The 24,408-nt window shown below is 32.1% G+C and overlaps 1 protein-coding gene across 10 annotated transcripts in view; it reads right to left on the bottom strand.

Moving 5' to 3' along the window:
* CHD9 (chromodomain helicase DNA binding protein 9) overlaps positions 1–24,408 on the bottom strand; it is a 210,194-nt gene that overhangs the window by 119,134 nt on the left and 66,652 nt on the right. For all 10 annotated transcript variants that reach the window (XM_072967366.1, XM_072967363.1, XM_072967360.1 and 7 more), the window contains exon 2: positions 15,111–16,733. In XM_072967366.1, the coding sequence (XP_072823467.1) occupies positions 15,111–16,568 (1,458 nt within the window). In that variant the 5' untranslated portion in view covers positions 16,569–16,733. The remainder of the gene's footprint in view (positions 1–15,110; positions 16,734–24,408) is intronic.

Below are 24,408 nucleotides of genomic sequence, written 5' to 3'. Positions count from 1 at the left end.
TTATTATGAGGATAAAATGTGCTGACATATAAGAAGTATCCAACACAATGCCTGTTTTAGGACAAGGGCTTACTAAATAACTGTTGAATGATTGAAAAAAAATTTTTTTAATTGCTGAATTTATTTAAATCACTTAAACACATATTATTGAGAAGCCTAAAACCACACGTTTCAAACAGTCCAACTCTAAATCATCAGTATAGATCACTAGATGATTCCTAGCATGAGAAGCAGAGTGAAGAGACTGAGCAGAAAAAAACTGATGAGGGATGTTGACGGTAGGGGAGTATATATGTGTGGGTGGGGAGGGCTGTATTTTCTGCTCAATCCTGCTGTAAATGTGAAACCGTTCTAAAAAAATAAAGTCTATTTTAAAAAAATTAGAAGGCTAAGATACTCAAACAGGTTTTTCATAACATGAGGTCATAAAGTGATAAAACAGGCCCTTGACAATTCACTCTTTAGTCAAAGGAGTATCTTCTAATTGGCCTCATGGCTTGTGGTAAGCAGAATAATGGCCCCCAACGACATCAAATCAACTTTCTAACCCCCCAAATCTGTGACTATGTTAATTTACATGGCAAACAAAAATTCAGATTGCAGACAGAATTAAGGTTTTTAATCAGCTGATCTTAAAATAGGGGAAGACTATCCCAGATTGTCCATGGGCCCAATATAATCACAAGGTTCCTTATAAGTGGAAGAAAGAGGCAGAAGAGAGTCATGCAATGAGAAAATGACTTGACTGGCCACTGCTGGAGTTAAAGATAGAAGGGAGTTGCACAGAATGTGGGCAGTCCCCATAAACTGGCAAAGGCAAGAAAATGAATTCTCCCTTAGAACTTCTAGAAAGGAACACACAGCCCTGCCAATACCTTGATTTCAGCTAACTAAGATCCATTTTGAACATCTGACTTTCGGGATTGTTAAGATAATAAATTCATGTTGTTTGAAGATATCAAATATGTGGTAATTTGTCACAGCAGCAATAAGAAACTGATATACAGGTCACTTCCTGTTTCAGTATTCCCATACTCTAAGGCAACAGAGGATAGTGTGGGCTTCAGAGTCCAACTGCCTGTATTTGAATCCTTACTCTGACTAAGTGTATGACACTGAACAAGCTATTTAACTATCTATCCTATGCTTCAAGCTCGTATTTGTAAAAAGAGTAGATGATAAGTTCTACCTCACAGAATTGTTCTGAAGATTAAATGAAAAAAAAATATGTAAAGGCATGAACATAACCGCTCAGTACTTATTAGATATTTATATTTTTATATTTATTCATAATTGCATAAATCTTCAAAGGAAAGTTTGTACATTTACCTTAATTTTCTAGGAATCTGTCTAATCATAGTTACACACAATAATTTATCTATAAAGATATTCATCATACTATCCAAGAAAAATAAACTGGTCAAATAAATTATGGTACTTATGCATTATAAATTATTATACCATCATTAAATGGTGTTCTAAGTCTTCCAATTAAGGCCAAGATGGAGTAATAGGAACTAGATCTACCCTCATGCTTAAAACAACTTATATAGAAGCACAATGTTCAACAACAAAAGCACAAAGGTCAGCACCAGTGGGTGGTGGCGGCAGGGGAGGAGGAAATACACTGTCATATCATTCACACAATATATGTGAAGAAGTATATTATAAATGAAGGTAAACTAGGATAGGTTAAAGATGTATACTATTAATTTTAAAGCAACTATTAAAATAACACAACCAAGAGTACTAAACAGTAACTCAACAAAAGTTTACTTTGTGTGCCAGTTGTCAATTTATCACCTCGCAGATTTAAATCTATACTTCATTGTTTGCTCTGCAACAATGGAGTTGAAACTTGTACACATTTTTCCTTTGTCAGTGGCATAATGTTAAGCTTTGTTAGTAGGGGACACTGGAAGATTACTGGAGATGAAGGGTTCAGTTCCTGGTTCCAGTGTGTTCTCTTCAGCAGGGAACAGAAGAATGCAGCAAACAGCAGAACACAAAATCACCCCATGGTTAACTTCCCACGATATCTTCTTAGGCAGCTTCACAGCAAGTTTTGAATCATAACACCTGTTTATAGGCATCATCCCCTTGTAACTAAAAGAACAGATTCCCACTAAGGCTCACTAACATGATACTGCAACAAACTTCTCTAACATGCAGTGCTCCATGGTTATGACCTCCAAGAGGTCTGGATTGCAGCCCCGATGAGAAGGGCATGTCCAAGATTTGTTCTTTCCCTGAGTATTTTTTGTCCATTCTAGAGGTAGTGGCTTCTCCATTTATCTGCTCTTTTGTGCTCTTTAAAATTCTATTTATGCTCTAGTAGCCAATTTCACATTAGTCCAATCCTGTGTCAGTTAATACTTATTATTTAAAATTTCCCTGCTCATATTACTGTGTAGTTTCTGTCTCTACATTGGACTGTGGCTGGTACAAGTGAGATAATAAAAATTACTGTTAATCCAAAAACAGGCAGAAAATAAGGGAAAGAGGAACAAAGAATAGATGGAAGAAATACAAAATTAATAGCAAGACATACAAATGGCCAACAGGTACCTGAAAAATGCTCAATATGCTAATTATCAGAGAAATACAAATCAAAACTACAATGAGGTATCACCTCACACTAGTCAGAATGGCCATCATGCAAAAGTCCACAAAGGATAAACACTAGAGAGGGTGTGTTGAAAAGGGAATCTTTCTACACTGCTGTTGGGAATGTAGTTTTCCATTTGAAAAACAGTATGGAGATTCCTCAGAAAACTAAAACGACTTACCATATGATCCAGCAATCACACTCCTAGGCATATATCGGGAGGGAACTCTAACTCAAAAAGATACATGCACCCCAATATTCACAGCAGCACTATTTACAATAGCCAAGACATGGAAGCAACCTAAATGTCCATCAACAAATGACTGAATGAAGAAATTGTTGGGGGAGGGTCTAGCTTACTGGTAGAGTACTTACTTAGTATGCATGAGGTCCTGGGTTCAATCCCTGGTACCTCTGTTAAAGAAATAAACTTAATTACCTCCTCTCTAAGAAAAAAAAATTTTTTTAAAGTGATATATTAATACAATGGAATACTACTCAGTGATAGAAAAGAATGAAATAATGCTATTTGCAGCAATATGAATGGATCTGGAGATCCAGAAGAGAAAGAAAAATATCATATGATATTACTCATATGTGGAATCCAGAAAAACAAAAAGAAGAAGAAAAGAAAAAAGAGGACAATAATGAACTCATCTATAAAACAGAAACAGACTTGCCAAAAGAGTAAATAATCTTATGGTTACTGGGGGAAAGGTAGTGAGAAGGGATAAATTTGGGAATTTGAGATTTGCAAATGTTAACCACTATATATAAAAACAGATAAAAAACAGATTTCTTCTGTATAGCACAATATCTTGTAATAGCTTTTAATGAAAAAGAGTATCAAAATGAATAGATGTATATATATGCACCACTGGGACATTACGCTATACACCAGAAATTGATACACTGTAACTGACCATACTTCAGTTAAAAAAATTAATAGCAAGATGGTAGGTTTAAACACACCAATATAATTAATCACATTATATATAAATGGTTTAATCACCTTCATTATAAAATAGATTGTTTAACTAGATAAAAAAGAGAAGAATCAATTTTATGTTGCCTACAAGAAAGCCACTTTAAATATAAAAACACAAATAGGTTAAAAGTAAAAGGATAGAAAAAGACATGCCATGCTAAAACAAACAGAAAACAGAAGTGACAATATCAATATCAAACAAAGGAGGTATCAGAGCAAAGAATAAATGTAAAGCTCGAATGTAAGGTATAGACCAAATCTATATAAATGTAAACAAGTTCAAAACATAAACATCTTCTCTGATCACAATGAAGTTAAATTAGAAATCAGTATCAGAAAAGTATCTGAAAAAATATTCAAATACTTATAAATTAAATAATCACACTTCTAAATAACTCACAGGTCAAATAAGAAATCAAAGGGGGAATTCAAAAGCGTTTGAAACTGAATAAAAATGAAACAATAAAAATGTGAAATGTAGCTAAAACAGCACTTAATGGGAAATGTATAGTATCAAACATCTAGATCAGAAGAGCTCCATCAATGATCCCAATCTTCACCTTTAAAAAAGAGTAAACTAAACCCAAAGTAAGCAAAAGAAAGAAAATAAAAATAGCAGATACCAGTGAAATATAAAGCAAGAAACAAGAGAAAATCAATGAAACTCCAAAAAATTGATAATTCTCTACCACAATGATCAGCAAAAAAAGAGAAGATATTAATTACCATTATCAGAAGTGCACTGTACAAACTACTGTAGACATTGAAAGAATAAGGAAAACGTTATGACAATAAAACTGACAACTTATATGAAATTCTCAGAGAAGTATCTTGAAAAGCACAAACTACCAAAAGCTCACTCATACATAAATAGCATAAGAGACATATGCCTATTTAAGAAATTAAACTTGTAATTAAAAACATTTCCCAAAATAAAAGTTCAGGCCAAGATGGCTTCAACAGTGATTTCTACAAACTTTTAAGGAAAACATAAACTTCTACATGAAAATGTAAGAAAAAATCTTCATGACTATAAGGTAGGCATAGATTTCTTAAATATGATGTAAGTACAGTCTATAAAAAAAGTAATGAGTGGGACTTTTTCAGAACTAAAAACTTTTGCTCCTCAAAATGCATTATTAAAAAAGGCAAGCCACAGACTGGGAGAAAATATTTGTAAAACATATAATACTACAATTCAATAATAAAAAGTCTAATAAATTTTTCAAATGGGCAAAAAATTTCACCAAAGAAGTTATGTGGATGGGAATAAGCACATGAAAAGATATTCAACATCAAGAATGAGTAAAGCAATGCAAATTAAAATCACAATAAGATATTACTACTCACTGGTCAGAATGGTTTAAATTATTAAGTCTATAAAAGTTATCTGCTTACAAAGACTGTACACAAATGTTCAAAGCATCCTTATTCCCCAAAACTAGAAATAATATCCACCAATAAGAAAAGGAATAAATAAATTGTGGCATATCTATATAATGGAATACTACTTAGTAATTAAAATGAATGAAATATTATACCTACAACTACTGGATGAATCTCAAAATAACTATGCTGAGTAAAAGAAGCGACATTTAAAGAGCATACATAAGATATTATCCCATTATATAAGATACTACAAAGTCCCAACTGATCTATAGTGACAGAAATAAGATCAATGGTTGTCTCAGCAGTGACAGAGGGAGGGGTGAGAATGGAAGAAAGGATTACAAAGAAGCAACAGGGAATTTTGAGGGGTGATAAATATGTTCATTATCTTGATTGTGATGATGGTTTCCCAGGTATATACATGTCAAAATTAATCAAATTGCATACTTTAAATATGTTCAGATCATTATATATCAAGTATACCTAAATTAAGGTGAAAATTTGATATAGAAAACAAAAAGGTAAATGAGTATAGAGTGTCAGATGAAAAGCATACAACCCCAAAATACAAAAAGTGATTATTTCTAGTTGATGGGATTAGTGGTGGTTTTCTTGTTTGTGCACTCTAAATTTTTTCTAAATAATTTCAGTGGACCTGTTTTACTTTTATAGTTGTCAAATGTCCATATCTCTTCACATACTAGGCAGTCAATAGATACTTAAACTAAACTGTTTTCATTAACAAATTTAAAATCGTATGAATTCTCAAAGGAGACACATACATATTATCTTACAAAGCAAGGTAAAACTTTAGTATCCACCACCATTTTAGATTATTTATATATTATGTCTATGGATATACTGACTTACTACATTATTTAAGAGGCTCATGTATATTTGGAATATGGGTCTTATTTCCTTCATGAGTTACAAAAAAAAGCAGAATGCCTTATATAGTGTCTTACATATGACAGGTGTTCCACATATATTTATTGAATTCATCAACAAATGAATGTCTTATAGCTGTCTTAGAATTACAACTACGTCAGTGCTTAGCACATAGTATGTTCTCAAAAGTTTGTATTCAACTTTTTAAAAACTTTAAATCCCTCTATTCAATATAAGTTTAACTTAAATCAAATACCAAGCAAGGACCACTTCTTATTTCACACATAGCACAGCATCATGCAAACTCAAAGATGTTGACAAAGTACTTATGAAACTGAATCCAAAATATCTGAAATCGCAAGCTTCCAGCATAAAAACATAACTAAGAAATTACACAATAGTACTCAGATCCTGTGGCATTACATAGGATAAGTAAAGCAAATGAGCTCCTTGAAGAAATGGCCAATTACAGGTCTGAGGCAGGGAAATTAAACATATCTTCTTACACCAGAAAGCAGAAGTACTTAAAGACTAATGAGGACATGTTAAAAGGGCATAGAGTTGGCTTGAAAAGATTCCCACTGGCAAAATATTCAAAAAGAATAAGAATGGCAATGGATTATAACATATTCAATTTTTTTTTTAATCATGGGTCCAACTCTTTGTAGAAAAATCCCATCTGTTAATTACAAAGGGGTAAATGTACTTACTACTAAGCGATAAAATTCAGCATCACCAAAATGGGGGAAACTAAAATCACGTCTCCTAATGTGATCCAACAAAAGTACACAAAATCAACTACGTAGTGCTCTTACCAAGAAATATGTAACTTTGAATTATGAAGAAACAATTAGATAAACACAGACAATGGGTCTGGACTTTTTAAAAATGTTGGTGTCAGGAAAGAACAACAAAAAGCACGGAAAGCCTGTACTAGGTTAAAAAAGATTAAAGAGACATAATAACTAACATCAATGCCTGACTTCGGATCCTGGATTTTAAAACAAACATCTATAAAGATTATTGGGATAATTTAAGAAATTTGAATTTCAATTACCTAATACCCTGTTATTGATGATGCTAAGTTTTATCACTTTGTAAAAGTAACTTTAAAATAAAAAGAGTGAGAAAGCAAATGGGGCAAAAAATTAACAACTACTGAGTCTATATGAATGGTATATGGATGAACATTGTATTATTCTTTCAACTTTTCTGTATGCTTAAACGTTTTCAAAATAAAAAGTTGGGAAAAATAAATCTGGCAATATAATCTTTTAAGTGTAATATACCTCTCGGTAACTAGTTACTTCTTTTCACAGAAAAAAATAGTACTCAAGGTTCAGTCACGTAACAGTTTTTTTTTTTTAACAGTTTTGTGGTAGTTTGTAATAAATTTAAGTAGACTAGAAGTTTTACACAAAAGGGCCTGCCTTCTTGGCTCTGCCATTTACAAGAGCCATTGGACTTTAGACAGTTGTATATTATATGTACATATATTATAATATGATATATAAAATGTATATGAAGAATCAAATAATTACAATTGCCAAAATGTCATGAAATAAAAGCGCTAATGTATAAACTTGGAGAAATACCTTCTTTAAACTGGATTGGTCAAAGAACTTGTTTATCACTTATTCCAAATCACTTAGTTGGAGGACTAAGGGAAGTGCTAGAATCCAGTGTCAATTGAAACTGAATCAGAAATGAAAAGAGAACACCTCTGAAATTATAAAATAGATCAATAGGAAAGTATGACTTAATTCTCAGTTTGAGTTCTTCAAAAGCAAAGGACCATATCTGATTCATTTTTGCAAACTCAGTGCCCAGAATAATCTCTTACACCTGGTAGACATCTAGTAAATTAAATACTGAACAAATAAAAGACCAAAAATGCAACATTTCCAAAAACAGATATTATATAAAATTCAGTTATTCATATATACACAGTTTATATCCACATTTGACAAATATAACAGGGGTGCATTTTTTAACACTAAAAATATAGTTTAAAACTTAAGATACATTAAAAGATACACGTGCAAAAAAACCCCAGAAACTTAGAAAATATTTCTCAATTTGGACACAACCAGTTGTAAATATATTTTATAACACAATACGTTAATTGTTTAAGTGTCTGATCATCTGATCATAGTGTGGTATCATTCTCATTTCTGATCACCCTTAAACATTATAGAGTTTAAACTATAAGAAAGGAATGTGCTAACTAGTTATGTGATAGCAAGCAAAATGACCTAACACTGTTTTTGCTTTTTGTATGAGGATAGAGTAAAATCTTATTCAGCTCTAAAATTCTACAATTCCATGAAATGTTCAGTGTAAACCTGTACTGTTTTCAGGTATACAAACATATATTCATGTAGGAAAAATCCTTGCTTAAGGATTGTCCTTAGCCATTATTATCTCGTAATAACATTAATGGAATATAATCCATAAATACTGACTATGTTGCACACCTGAAACTAATATTGTAAATCAACTAAACTTCAACACACAAACACACAAAAGATTGCCTCCTTCGGTAATTTGTAAGGTATTACTCGCATAGTAAGTGTACAAGGTATTATTTGCATAGTTGACCATAGTAAATTACCAGATTTTAACTGAAAACTGCAATCAAAGCTTCCTATTTGTTTACTATCTCTTCAGATATATTACCCACACCATATTGTGCTAAAATATTTCCTTAATTTAAAATCATTTCAGTCCAATTGCCCAAATAAAGAAACTTAATCTCTCAAATTTAAGTATTCCAAAACAGCTATATATTATCATAACACGAATAAAGTTTGATGGCTTAGTAGACCCTAACACTTTTTTTTCAATTTCAGACATTTGTAATTATAAGTAACTGAGCAGTCCTAAGGTATCTGGGATTGTACCTCATCAATGAAATTAAATATAACATACACCTGTAATTTATATAATATTGTACATCAACTTCACTTCAATAAAAGAAGACAGCAAGAGTTTAAAAAAATTAAATACAACAAAATTTTGTTAGACCTACTTTGAAGTTTGGCTTCAGTCTCATGCTCTTCACACTGCACTAATGCAAAAATTTCTCACCAATTGCTGCCTCTTCCCCACCTCTGGAATTCACTTCCTGTTCACCTCTCACCCTTAAGTATGCATGTCAGAAGTCAACAGCCTTAACGCTACTATTAACAACTAGAGCTTCTGTTACTCAGTGTGGAGCTCAATCCTTCCACAATACAGTACATAGTTTAATAATTAAGATCATATTTTAGAACTAGTTAATACCCCACAGATTTCCCAGTCCACACAGAACATTTTAATCTAGAAGATTTGACAGAAAGGTCAAAACCAAAAACCAGTCTACTTTAACTGAAAACTAACTAAAAGGGAAATTCCTGTATAGAATGTCTATTTTGTGTTTTGGCTTAGAAAACTAAGACTTTTGAAACTTCTTATAAGCAATACCATGCCAAATGCATAAAGATTTAAACAAATTTTGATAAACAGAGGGCTGGTAATTTATAAGAATTTAAATTATTCAATGAAACAACCTAAATATTACTTAAGTAGTTTTTTCCCTTCTTTTGGTCTAGGGCATTAAGTGGAGTGACAAGTTTTTTAACTATTTGTTATCTGTTGATTTTTTGACTTAGGAAAAGTTGCCACTATTTAAAAAAAGAAAACCAAAAAAACTAACAAAGAGCTTGGAATCCTCTGAATGCAATGGGTATAAGCAAAGTATAGCAAATTCCTTGCTTTAGTTTTCCACAGGTTCTCCTCTCTTTTCAATAATAATTTCACTTACGTGCAAAATTAGCTATGTTTCTGCTTAAGATAACTTTCAAATACCTAATGAGTTCCAATAAATTCTTAAGTGAGGGTAACTCCTGGAGGTGTAACAATAACCACTACAAATTTGAACATACAAGACCTCCCTATAAAAATCGAAGATTTCTTTTCATTTTTTTCCTAACTGAGCATTCTACCACCATCACCATCACCATCACCATCACCATCACCCTCAATGGGGTGGGGGAGCCACATAATTAAAGCTTTTAATGCTTAACAGAATACATTTCAACTGTCTGGAAAATTTACTCATCTATAATAAATAATTCCCTGACATTGCTGGATAGCAGAGAACATGTTATATTTCTTTACCTTTCTTCATTATTTGTAATTGCCACTCAGGAGCTAAATTAGACAACATGAATGTAACCCAAAATTACAACCAGAAAATGAAAGAGTTGAAAGGAACCTACCAAATATGTCCATTTTCCACCCACTATAGGAACTCCTTCTGTGACACATCTGAGCTTTTCCCTGCTTTCAATGAAAGAGCTTTATTTAAACTTCCTTACACTAATCTGTTTTTCTGTGACTTCCACTAAGTAGATGTAAAATTCTGACCTCTAAAGTCCTTCAGATATTTGAAGATAATTATCAGGTTTACTTTTAGGGCATTTGTTATCATCTTAAACACAATCTTCTTAGAAAAATGTCAAAACACTTTAGGAAGCAATAACTATTTCAGTTTACTTTTTTTTTCTTTCTTTGTTTTGGGGTTGTTTTTCCCTCTGATAATAAATAAACTATCTGCCAATACAGCTAGAAAACATAAGATGAGTGGTCTTCACTTAGAAATTCTAAAGCAAGTTTTTGCCTCATCAGTAAGGTAGATTTTTGAAGGGGTAGGAGATAGGGTGAGTAGGGAGAAATCATTTGGTATGTCATTGTTATTTATTACAGTGTATTAACATACTTTGAAGTAAAATGAAAGTAGTTAAGACCATATATAATGGAGTCAAATCCGATTTGAATTCAGTTTAGCCACTGGCTGTGTGACTTGGGGTATATTACTTAATTTCTCTGTATCTCAGCTTCCTCCCATGTAAACTGAAGGAAATAACTGAATCCAAATAAAAGGACTGTTGTAAAGGATCAGCTGTAAAGGATCAACATGTTAACAATCCATGTTAAGTATTTAGAACAGCGTTTGGTACAAATATAGTGCTCTATCACAGTGCTAATTATTCAAATTTTTCCTTATTACCATTCATTTACTCTAAACTGAATTATTATGGTAATATACACAACAAAAAATAGATATTTTAATTATCTTGATTCAGATTTTTCCAGCTCTCAATAATTACTTTTATATGGTATTTTAGCAACCTTAGGATGGCAAACTTCCAGCCATTCCAAATCATTTTCAGAAAAATATTTAATGACATGAAAAATGTCTGCAACATATTAACTGGAAGGTTAAAAAAGCAATTTGTCAAAAAGCATAAACTATGTGATCCCAACTTTGCTTCTTAAAAATGAAAAAATACAGAGCATTAGAAGTGACTTGAAAATGAACAGCAGTCTACCTTTAAGCACATATATCTAGAGCCAGGTGTGACTCTACCTGCTGTCCCATCACCTGTCCTCAAAAATATGTAGGTGGAGGACAGGGGAAGAGACAAAAAACAGACCTCACTGGAAATTTATATACATATGTCTTTTTAAATTTCCTTGGAAACTTATAAAACAAAATTTCAACAGTGGTTTTTTTTGGTAGTGGTATTACAAGTAACTTATTTTTTATGTGTCTGTTTTCTACACTGTCCAATTTTAAAATAATAACTATGTTTTAAATTTTTCAGAAAAAAATCCCATATTTAAAAATGTGCCTTACATAGGCTGTTCAAATCTGTCTTTCTCTAAGTTTTTTTTTAAGCTTATAAATGTTTCCTTACCTTCAGGAATAAAAAAAAAAAAATTCAAGGGAGTAAATAAAGTAATAAATTCATCAGAATAGAAAAGCCAACATGGAATTATACACAATTATATACATTCTTAAATTCTGTTTCCTGTATTGATTGCTATTTTAGCTACCCCACATCTTTCACTGCTATAGAACTTTTACATTAAAATTTAATTTACAAACATTGATAGATCACACAGTGCTGCATATATTATTTCCACTTTACAAATAAGAAGACAAAAATGAAAGATTTTGTGTTACAAAACAGCAGTAAGCATTTGTCTTAAGAAAGCAATGAAAAGTTTATGGTACTATTCTCTCAAAATTCCTTTGCTCTAAAAATTAGAAATGAAAATAAGCTAATATTTTCCCTATTATGTTTTTTGAGTGCTTATATTTAGAAATGTTTGCTGTAGCTTCTCACTTTTTTTCTTTTCTCTTTTTTAAATAATAAAATTCTAGAGACAATTATATAAGAAATGTTCTCAGCAATATTCACTGTTTTTAATGATTGACACAGACTCTAATAAGACATTTGAAATTATATCCACAAACACCCCACTCTCAGTTGGGTGGTAAGAAAAAGCAAGGCTTAGAAATATTTTTTACATATCCAGCATTCCCAGTGGGGCTTTCTAGAATTCTTAATAGAGTGCCATCCATGAGTTTTCAAACAGTAGATTAACGAATATCTTGCTCTGGCTATAACAATATATGTATTTTCTTTTTTATTTTGATGAACCAATTATGCCACTTTATTGTTTTTTAATCTGTTAATTTCTATACATATATTTAACAATACTAATTTAATCTGAAATGAAATTACTGCATTTAAAAGAGAGTTTTTAAAAAAACCCTAAGAAAAAAATTTCTTTTCATAGAATGTGGGGAAAACCATAATAATGTGAGAACTCATTACTATAACATTTTGACTATGTGGTAACCATAACTATTCAAGACATGTCAAAAATTACATAGATAAAAAACTTATTTGCTCTGCTAAAATCTATCATAAATTATACATATTAAATAATTTAAATTTCACATATTTAGTATCTGACCTATAATTCTATACATATAAAACCTATAGATAATTCATATTGATCATAATCATAATCATCTCCTACCTTCTCTATCAGTCCATCTCTCCTCTTCACCCCCACAATCAGAAACTCCCAACTCCTAAGTCTTAACACTAACAAATAATAGGAAACTCGAAAATAGACTTTCAATAAGTCAAACAAGTATTCCAAACCAACTGCCCTTTATCAGTTTTTGAACATGTAACAAAAAGAATAAAGTCAGCAAAACAAAACAAACTCTGAAACAAAAAGGTGAGTAGATTTAAATAAAGCCTTATGAATGTATCAGTGTAGACAAAATGATTTATGAAAGGCTGCTGCTGATGGGTCTGAAAAGAATTTCTCTCAGATAGTACTATCTAAATATTAGCATTAGGAACTACTTTAGTTATTTATAATTATTCTCCATTCATTCCAAATCTATATAAAAAGGATTTTACTTTTTAAAGCCAGCAGAACATGCTTAGAAAATCATAAATTTTTAAAAAAAAAATCAAAATGATGACAAGGACTTAGAAAAATAAAGCTAAAGAGAGATGCAAAGCTAATAAATATCATATTTCATAACTTCAATTATATGCTGGACAAAGTAATTAGTCAAGCTAGTCAGAAATCTACATAAAAAGTAGATAGATGATCCTAGGTTCAATCAGTACATGTTTTTCCCAGGGTCATTCTAACTCAGATGCTTGGTCCTCTTCCAGTAGAGGGAGCAAAATCATAATATTCTATTGAAGTCACAAAAAGAAAGGGAGAGGGAAGGCTTACAAGTCCCCTTTAGATATCTTAAATCTATCTAGACAAGTCAAGAATTGTACTGAAAATATCATGATCAACCCAAAGGAAAAGATAAAGATTTTATCTTTTTCAAACACTTCAAGGCTTTGAAATTAAAAACTGGTCCCTAAATATCTAATTTCAAGAACCGTATATTTCATCGCCCACCAAATCACACAGGTAAACAAGCATTTTATAAATCTTTAACAACGAAGTTCCAGAAAAATGATAAAATATTACATTAAATACATTTTAAAATTTTAAAAGCAATACACCCACACGACAAAAATTATTAAAAAAAAAAAGGAAAGAAAAAGTATAATTGCACTACCCTAAACCAATCTATTTCCTTTCAGTATTTTTCACATGTATATTTTCATACTGCTATGAAAATGCATAATTATAGAAACATTTAAGTGCTTACTATATGCTAGGCTAGGCACAGTTTAAGCACTTTTACGTGTTACAATTCTTTTAATCCTTATTAAAGCCCTATATTATTCCATATTTAAAGATGAAGCAAATGAGAAGCAAATAGAAATTATCCAACTAGCTAAATAAGAGTCATGCAGCTAATAAGCAACATAACCAAGATTCTAAACCAGGTGGTCTGATACCAGAGCCTAGATTTTTTTTTTAACTTTTTTGGGGGGAGAAGGTAGGTAATCAGGTGTACTGATTTATTTTAACAGAGGTACTGGGGATTGAACCCAGGACCTCATGCATCCTAGGCATGTGCAGAGCTTATACTCTTAACCACTTTATTGTGATTTTAATTTTGAATTATGCTTTTCCCCATTAATGTATTTGATAGTCTTCAAACTTTCTAATGCCTGTAATAGTCCATCTAATATGGATATGGATAATATGGAAATGATAATAAACTGTGCTGTTTCCAGTTTTCCCTTATAGATATAGCAGATAAATATCTTCAGGTATATTACTTTTGCTATATGTGAGTTATTGTAATATAGTATTTTTATACTCACACGCCACCAAATTGCTTTCCAAAACACTTGAATCTATTACAAAGCTATGTAAGTTCCAATTTCACCATAAATTTACAAGCACTAACATTAAAAAATTTTTTCCTAATAGGTAAAAACGAAACCCATTGCAAACTATTACTAAAGCTGCATGTTACTCTGAGTGTTGTGTGTATTAACTCAATTTCCTGTTTTGTGAATTTCAGCTTATACGTTTTGTCTAGTTATCAACCGAGATCTTATCAAATTATCTGAGCTTTTCATAGAAATATTAACTCTACGTCCGTTTATATTTGCAATAAAATGTTTCCAATCTATTGTTTTCCTCTTAATTATGGTTATTTAGTTTTCATTTGGTTTTGATAATAAATCTTCCTGTTAAAGGCAATTATAATTGGAAGTTACAAAACATCTTAATGCCTTATAATTTTCTAAAAACAGAAGTCTACTGCTTTGAGCACATCAATGAATCACTTTCAAATATAAGACTGTTGAAGAAATAGAAATCTATATCAAAATATGCTTATTCACCTGACAGAATTACTGAGTTTGAGAAATCTTAAATTTATGTCTCATACAAAATTAACTAAATGAGTAAAAGCCCACCCTATGCCAAACCACCAAAATAAGAGCTACATACCTGTCGCTGTAAACACAGGCGATTTCTGTCATGTAAATGCTGATGATTAGAAAGTGATGAATGCCAACTCCTCGCTTGACTATGCAACTGAGTTTGAGCCATATCAGAAGGCCGTGTTACAAGATGTGAAGTAAACTGCCGATCAAGGTCGTGATCTAAAACGTGACTTGAATTATCTTGCCCAAATGCTGACTCATCAAACTGGGGAAGGAGACCCTCCTGAAGGAGGTCTTCTGGGTCAAGTCCTGTGAATGGCTCAGTTTGAGATTCCACTTGATGAAGTAAATTCTCTTCTAAAGATGAAAAGCCATTAGCTTCTACATGATCATTGAAATGGCCCATTTGAGTTCCTGAGTCAACAGGATCTGGGAAGTTCATGTGCACAGGAGATAATTTTGAATTGCTGTAACTACCCTGAGGATGTGATGAATGCAACATTTGGAAATTATTTGAATTCAGTGATGTATTGGGATTCAGCATATGCTGAGTAGATTCTTGCTTGATTCCCCTATGAGGTGAAAAGGAATTACTCCCAGTAAAATCAGATAAAGTTTGACTTGTATGATTAGGTGCAAGAACTGCAGAGGACTGAAGAAGATTATTTGGTGACACATGATTACTAGAAAAGGAATAATGTGAAGAAAACTGTTGTGAATTACTGACAGAACAAGAAGTCATATTTGGGGAAGGTCCATTAAAATTTCCTTCTTGATGACTGCTACACTTGAGAAAGTGCACTGAAGGATTTGACGTTTGAGAAAACTGCTGCATCGAAAGGGATTGTTGTGAAGTAGATGCATTATTAATTTGTGGGGGGTGGTTAACACTGACTCTGTGTGGACCAGAAACGTTAACATCCATAAAATTTTTAGACTGGCTAAGAGAATTTTGCCCTGGGTTAAGATTATTTCTGTTTTGTTGCGAGCGGAGTGAAGTGCACTGTGTTTGTTGTTCATTGGCCTGAAATAAGGCAAAGTCATGGTGTGCCACAAAGCTTTTAGTTTGATGCATAGAGTGAGAATGTCCTTGTTGGTGAAAAGGAGATCCATTTTGATTTGAAATGCTAGTAGCTGTCTGATGGCCCCACATTGGACTGCCGTCTGCTACATCTGGAAACAAACCATTGGGCTGATTCTGGGGGTGGATCGGAGAACAATTAAACTGAGAGTGTGGAGATAACACATGTTCAGCTGGGCTACCAAATGGCTGATTAACTTGGTGAAACTTCATTGAATCAAACTGATTTAACTGTTCATAATCAGTCAGCTTCTGATGTGTTGGAGTACCTTGTACATGGTTCAGTGAGTCTATGTGCAAAGGTTCAAATTCTGCACCCAAGTTCAATTCATCAACTAGTGAAACAGGCCCTGGTTGTACAAATGCATCATCTGACAAACCTTCTAAGGTCTCACCAAAAAGATTGGCTTCATCAAAAAAGTCCATCATTGGATCTGTCATTTTGAAAAATTCAGTAACAATCTGGGTTATTCACTCCAAATGGAGTATATTCAGCTTCTCTGTAGTAGATATTATTGGATCATTTCCAAAGGTCATCAACTGATCTGAAACAGGTCAATGTTCATTATTGCTGTAGACAATGACATGTCATGAAGTGTCAGAATCCTAGGAAAATAAGAACAAAAACAAAGTTTAATCATGAATATTCATTACATTTTTACAATGTTTTTAAGATTTAAAAAACCTAAAATCTGTGTACAGTATGTTTTGGAAGAATAATTCATTGCAAATAGCTCATTAATATTTCCTACAAAGAAAAAATGCTGGTACATGGGATATGACTATATGCATTTAAAAGTAACAATGTATATTTCTTAATTTTGAAGTTTACATATAATGACAGAATGTAAAGTAAACCTGAGAATGGAATGTCAGGCTCTCTCCTATACTATGAAATGGTCATCACTCCCCAGCAACTCTAACATGTATAAAATATATACATATTACACTTCAAAATTATGTCTCGCAAAGATAACTGACATCAGAACCGCTTAGATAAGCAAATATGTAGTGATCTTTTGCTCCAGACCTTTTGAGCAGATATATCTACTATTTCATAGGTATACATGGAACTACATACAGAAGAGCAATTGTGTAGGGTCATGATAAGCTTGCCCTAAATGTGATAAAAGTTAGCCATCTGGTCAGCTGACAGACAACAAGGACATGTGGTATGTTGGGGATGTCGCAATATATTGCTACCATGACCCTCTTGCTCATCCACCAAGGAAGATCAGCCTCCTGACAGTGAACTAATTTAGATACCCATGGAGCAAAACCAAGCACCTTCTGCTAAATGGTTATATGCATTATTCTAAAGTACCTCCCACCATTGAATTATTTAGAATATACATGTTGCTTATTATATTTACTAAACTATACAAATGTGTACCAACAATTAAGCTGAAGCAAAAATAAGCAATAGCTTAAGTTAAGCAATAAAATAGTCTTACGATAATCTCGAGAAAAAATGATTAAGTTTTATACACATACATCACATATATACACATACAATTTACATGTAGAAAGGATCTAATAGGTTACTTGCTAACATGAAATGGCTGCCCAATTTTGTTCTAGGCTTGTATTATTCCAAATATTTTTAACAACGGTAATTTATGGTTCTGCTCCCACTGTCTTGCATAGGGAAACCACAAAGGGAGATTCTTGCTCCTCTACAAATTAGTTTATTCAAAAATTAGCAAAGGTCTAAGAAACTTTTCCAGTACTTCTATTTTGGGGGATCCATATAAGGAAATAAAAATTTCCTGAACAAAATGTCTGCTCACTGTTTAAATAGAGAAAAACTTTTGAAAAATTCTGAGAAGTAAAAACTACCAGAATCTATATTAGTTTTACCTAGAAATGGACTTATTAATCACAATGGTATACAAGTGCTGTAACAAATATATAATTTTAGAATAAGGAAAGTAGAGAAAAAAAGAAGAAATTATTTTTCCAGACTTTATAATTTTGAGACTGAGCAGATAATGTTATGTCTTCTGAACTAAACATAGAATTAGCCCCACCCCCCAAAAAAGGCAGGTTCAATCACTTCTCTTGAACATATTTTAGGTTCAGCTATAGACTCTAGGCTAGAGAACATCTATGTATATTTAACCCATTAATCAGGAAAGCAATTTCCTATGTTTTTTAATGGATGTATGATTATTTACCAAGAGGAAAAAAGAGAAATGAAATGGAAATTACCAAATGCAGTATATTATCAAATATAAGGCACTTTAGTTGATGTAACACAAAGAAACAAACTATGATACTATACCAATTTGAATTTTTATTTTATAATCTATGAAATAACTTTTAAAAGCATTTTTAGACCAAGACTTATTCCAAAGGATCTGACAGTTTCTTTTCCCATGAAGTACTCTTTTTGGTCCATAAAACATCTGACTGTTGCTCAGTAAGAAAATATAGAATCACCATCATTTCTTCAACAACAAATACTTGCTTCACTAATATTAAATTTATGTTCTGCTACTCTGTCTCTTTGCCTCTCTGCATAATCAATAACTTTTTGGTTTAATGCTGAATAATAGTGTATCTTTTTAGAGATATTTTAAATAAGTAAACATGTGTAGTATTGATGTACACAGCCCAAATGAAGTGATGACAATATAAATAGCTATGACCAAGTTTCTGTACACATAGGCAATGACAGCCACCTGGCAGACAGTGACTGAGACACATCCTAACTTCAGAGATATTAAAAGTAGAAAAACTATGCATCTCAGAATTGATTAAAGTAATTTCTTAAATATTTAGAATGTATTATTTCAAGCGTTTGGAACCCAGAACTACAAAAACTGCCTAATTGAATGTTGAAAGTAAATTATCTGAAGCACATGACATCAGTTCACATATTCCCACTTATTTTGATAACAGTGAACTTACAAAACATTCTGAATTTATGCTGTGTACTATAGGCTTGTACATTTGTTTTATTCTTAAGAAATTAAGGTTTTTTAAACAGAAATAGACTCACAGGCATAGAATACAAGCTTGTGGTTGCCAAGGGGGTGGGAAGAGATAGACTGGGATTTCAAAATTGTAGAATAGATAATCAAGATTATACTGTACAGCACAGGGAAATATATACAAGATCTTATGGTAGCTCACAGAGAAAAAATGTGACAATGAATATATATATATGTTCAAGTATAACTGAAAAATTGTGCTCCACATGGGAATTTGACAACATTATGAAATGATTATAAATCAATAAAAAATGTTAAAAAAAAGAAATTAAGGTTTTTTTAGAACACTGTTCTGGAAATAAGTTAATGATGTATCAGAGCAGTAATAGTTCATTTAGGAAAGAAATGGTATAGTCATTGAATTTTTGTACATTATGGTAGATTATGTTAAAGCAAAGTGTTTGCTACATTTATGTAACATGAGGCTTACGAAAAATATGGGGAGATATGGAAATTTTAATTAACAAAACAATTTTGCTATATACTCTTCCAATAAACATTTACTAATAAAACAACTTCTAGGCACTAGGATGATGAATAAGAACTGACCTCTCAAGGGGAATACAAGCAAGTAAACAGACCATTACCAATACCATATTTGTGCTTTGATAAAAGTACATAAGGGGAGGAACATTTAATGAAGAAAATGAATATAAACACTATACTATGTTAAGATATACTTTTCATATGTGACAAGATACATGTAGTCAGCTTTAGTTATAAAGACAGAAACTAAAGATGAAGTATGAAAAAACTTCCATAAAATCTAAAAAAAAAACCCTATCTTTTCTGATTTGAACAGTTTATTCTATAATTGACACAATAATCATTTAAGTTTCTCTTTAAGATCTATCATCTTATTTCATTCTAGTATATACATATATATCATTTTCTAACTTCATAAAAACATTACATCAGTCCAATTTTAACTTACTATTTAATTAAGCAAAAATTTATGGAGGGTCCATTACATCCAAAGCAACTTTGTAGAAACTACAAAAGCTTCCACCTCAGGAATTTCAGACTCTAAATGGGGGAGGGTAGGTAGTAATGGCACAAGAAAAGTACATCATATATTGAATAAAATTTGATAAACATGGCCTAAGAGAGGCACAAGTTTATCTACAAGGTGATTTATAAAGAGAAGAGAGCATATCTGGCAAATTATTAGGGAATAGCTTCTTGGAACACTTAGAATATGAAGAGGTTTTATAAAGGGATTGGAAGGCAAGGCCAGACAAAGAATTCAGGAATAAAGAAAACAGCAGGAAGTATATATTTAGGGAATAGTATTGAGAGTATACAAAAGAAGAAAAGTAGAAAATAAAGGTGGAAATACAAGTTGGAACAATGCAATAGGAGATTTTATCAATTAAGTACATAAATTAATATATTTGGAAGACAGAATTCTCCTAAAGTTAAGACAGTGTTTAGAATCAAAATCAAATTACTTATTTATCTGCATTTCTACATTTATCCAATGCCAAACATGATGCTCTTATAAAATCAATTCAAATATCAATAGGTCAGAATCCCTACCTTCAAAAAATTCATAATCTATAGGGAAAGAAAACACATAAACAAATAGTATCATATATATCTTAGCAGAGATGTATACAAAGCGCTATATTATGGTAGCACAGATTAAACAGCAATTAATTATGCCTGGAAAAGATCAGGAAAGGCAAGAGAAGAGGTAACATTTGAACTGGGTCATAAGAGTAAAAATAAGGTCTCTAAACATGTGTTCTATAATAGAATTTATATATATAAACTTACTTCAGTGGCAAATTTATTTTCCTCAATGTATAATAGTTGCTTTTCCTCCAAGATATTTCTATATTCTCCAGATAAGCCCCTCAGTATTTTTCTAATAAACGAACTGATCTTCCCAATGAGTTCTGCACATTAATAGCTCTGTTCAACTTAATGTAGCATTGATCCCTACCAAATTATTCAGTCCTCTATTACAGTCATCACTGCAGCATTTCTATACAGTATTAAATTTGTGCTACATTAATTACTATTTTGTTTATGAGCTACTTATAGCTATTTCATATTTATACCTGGAGAAAGTTCAGCTTAGGATTTACCTCCTATAGAAGGCCTCTCCCTACTCAAACCTGTCTAGTAACCTGCGCATACCATAAACAATATTGCATTGTGATAATATATTACCTTTTTCTCCAGTATACTCTACACCCTTAGAAAAAAGAAACCCTCATAATCTTTGTATCCTTAGATGTTGCCTAGCATAGGAGGCAGGAATACATTTTTGCTATATCAATGAATGACTAACAGGAATTAGAACATGATACTTAAAACAAACAAAAACTAGACCTGAGTCCTGGCTCCACCACCTTCTAGCTATATGACCTTGAGAAGATCACACACTTTTTTGTTTTCATCTGTAAAAAAAAAATCCAAAGAACAAAAATAACTACACAGACTATTAACTACAGTCCTGTCTGCTTCAAAGGTAAATTATAAAGTGCTAAGTAAAGATAAAATACTATCTCTACCAGTAAGCTGCAAGCCCTATTAGGGCAGGGAACAGTACAATCTTTTACAATCCCCACACTCTCTTGCATTGTACCTAAAATTGGCAAGAGCACAGAGGGAACGCTAAAGAAATGTCCAGAAGTGAGGCAGGACGTGGCATTTGGGGAACTACTCAAGAGCATGATGTGGCCAGAGCATGCTACTAGCCAAATAGATGTCGAGAGGCAAGCAGAGGGCAGATATCCAGGCCTTTTATTAGCCATGTTAAGAAATATGGACTTTATCCTAGAGGCAATAGGGAGCTATTTCACTGATTAAAATTTTTTTCTCTGGCTTAACACTTGACTAACATTTTTACTGTGGTTATTAACATTTGAAGTTATTTTCAGATAGTAAATAGCAACTCTTCCAATGACAGTAACCAAAAAACTTAGAGTTGGACCCAGAAACATTTTTTAAAAAATAAAATGATAATGATGGGTGTATTAGTTATTTTAAAAAATATCCTGGGAACTCCTGCTTGCTAGAGGGGATGCTGCATAGTTCATCAATCATTTAATAAAGCCAATTACATCTTTAAAATGAAAAAAAAAAGAATATTCTTACTTGGCAAAGTAAAAAGCTGGCAAACTTCAGTTCACCATTTCTTTGTTTAACAAACATTATCTGTAGAATTCTAGTAACAGCTCTTGTTAAGGAATTCACACTATGCTTGAATACCTGTTAAAAAGTTCTTCTTTACATTAAGTTAAATTTCCTCCTGTCTTCATAGGGATTTACTTTGAGATTATTTAAAATAAACCTAATTGTGACAAATCTTCAAATTCCTGAAGACTTACATCTCCTTTAAAAGCTTTGCAAAGCTACAGGTAAAATATTCCAGTTTACTGAAATGTGAAAAATTCTACCTAAAGTGGTTAAAATAAAACGTTTAATGTTAAAGTAATATGGGGCCAACTATAGGCCCCATATTACTAACTTCCTTAGGTTTCCCACAGGGCTTCTAAGTACATGACTGGTAGACAATACAGAATTTAACAAGGTTTACTAGCTTAATACTAGTAAAATTATGTGACAATATTTTCATAACTAGGTGAATAACCACACTCAGATAGTACTAATTAATTTTCCAATAGTGTACCACAGAATTTCTATCCTCAGCTGGTCTGGTTCAGCTTAAAGGAAGGTATAGAAACTTTGTTTAACAAGGTGATTATAAGCTGGAGGCAGAGTTACATACAATAGTTAACAGAACCAAGATATAAAAGAATCTTAAGAGAATGAAGCAATGGATCAAATCTAATAATTTTTAACTATGAGGTTCTGTTTTCAGTGCAGATGACCAGCTCTCAAGTACATTCAGGCTGCAAATTCTATAGAGGCCAGGCAGGTGACATTAATGAGTGAAGCCGGCCAGGAGAGAACTATGGCTAGCTAAAAAGTACAAAGGGGCAGCCACCAGTCAGCTTCAGTTAACTATTGTTCCTAAGTTTTTAAGAGGAGCTGGAAATCTACCCAGGCTTCTTTGGGAAATTCCCTGATTTTTAAATGTTGATAACTAATTCAAATTATTTAATAAATTTCTCTTAGATAGAAAACTCAATACTCTAAACATATGAACTCTCTGTATACTAATGTCTGAAATTAATATGGTCTCAGTAAAAATTCCAGCAGTTTTTTTCAGAGGTAGACACAGTGTTTCTAAACAGAACAAAAGCAAAGCCAGGAAAAGATATGAAAAAGAAGCACAATCAGGAAGAACTAATCCTACTAAATATTAAAGCATTATAAAATTCCACTTATCAAAACAGTGGTATCAACACATGAGAAGCCATATAGACACAAAAGGAAATAATCTTCTATCTCAAATTGGGGGGAAAGTGAACTATAAAATAAACAGGACAGTTGGATGACCACCTGATAAAAACAGGTCCATATCTTGTTCTCAAACAAAGATATGTAAGAAATAAAAAACCACAAAACTACTAGAAGAAAACATGGACAAGGGAACCTTGGTTTCTATTTATGAAACAAAATCTAGATGTCATTAAGGATTCATTAATTAGATTACACAAATAATCTTGTTAAAAGATTCATAAATTAGATTACAAGAGAAAAATAGCAAATGGAAAAATATCTGCAACTCATTAATTGATGAAGTGCTCATTTTTTTTAACACATCAAGACTTCCTATAAAATACTAATAGTCTAATAGAAAAATGGGCAAAGGATACCAACAGTCAGTTCATATTCTTATTCAAAATAAGAATGTCAATTAGAACCACAATGATGTATTATCTTTCACCCATCAGACTGACAGTGATTCCAAAATTTAATAACACATGTTAGTAAAGCTGTTGAAAAAAACACTCTCATATACAAATGCTATGAAGTCTAAAATGGTAAAATCTCTAAGGAAAGACATTTACCATATCTATAAATATTTCAAATGCACATACCCTTCGAGAAAATTCCCTTCTACTAATTTATTCTATAAATATGTTCATGTATAAGTGAATGCCACATATACAGGTATTTATTACTTGCTCCAGCAGAAGATTTAATATAGCCTAGATGTCTATCAACCGGATGCTGGTTAAACAAAATGTCATGTTCACTCATGCTGGTCACAACAAATCTGGGTACGATATTCAAGCCTGACTGTATAATTTAAAGAAGAATACAGACAAAGTGGGACTTATTTAGAGGACAGCAACCAGATTGGTGAAGTTACTTGAAATCATGCTTCTCAGAGTTTCTCTCCTCAGTCCTCACCTCATTCT

The sequence above is a fragment of the Vicugna pacos genome, chromosome 9 (assembly GCF_048564905.1).
Source record: "Vicugna pacos chromosome 9, VicPac4, whole genome shotgun sequence".
Classification (NCBI taxonomy): Eukaryota; Metazoa; Chordata; class Mammalia; order Artiodactyla; family Camelidae; genus Vicugna; species Vicugna pacos.
This window is presented reverse-complemented; position numbering and strand designations above follow the sequence as displayed.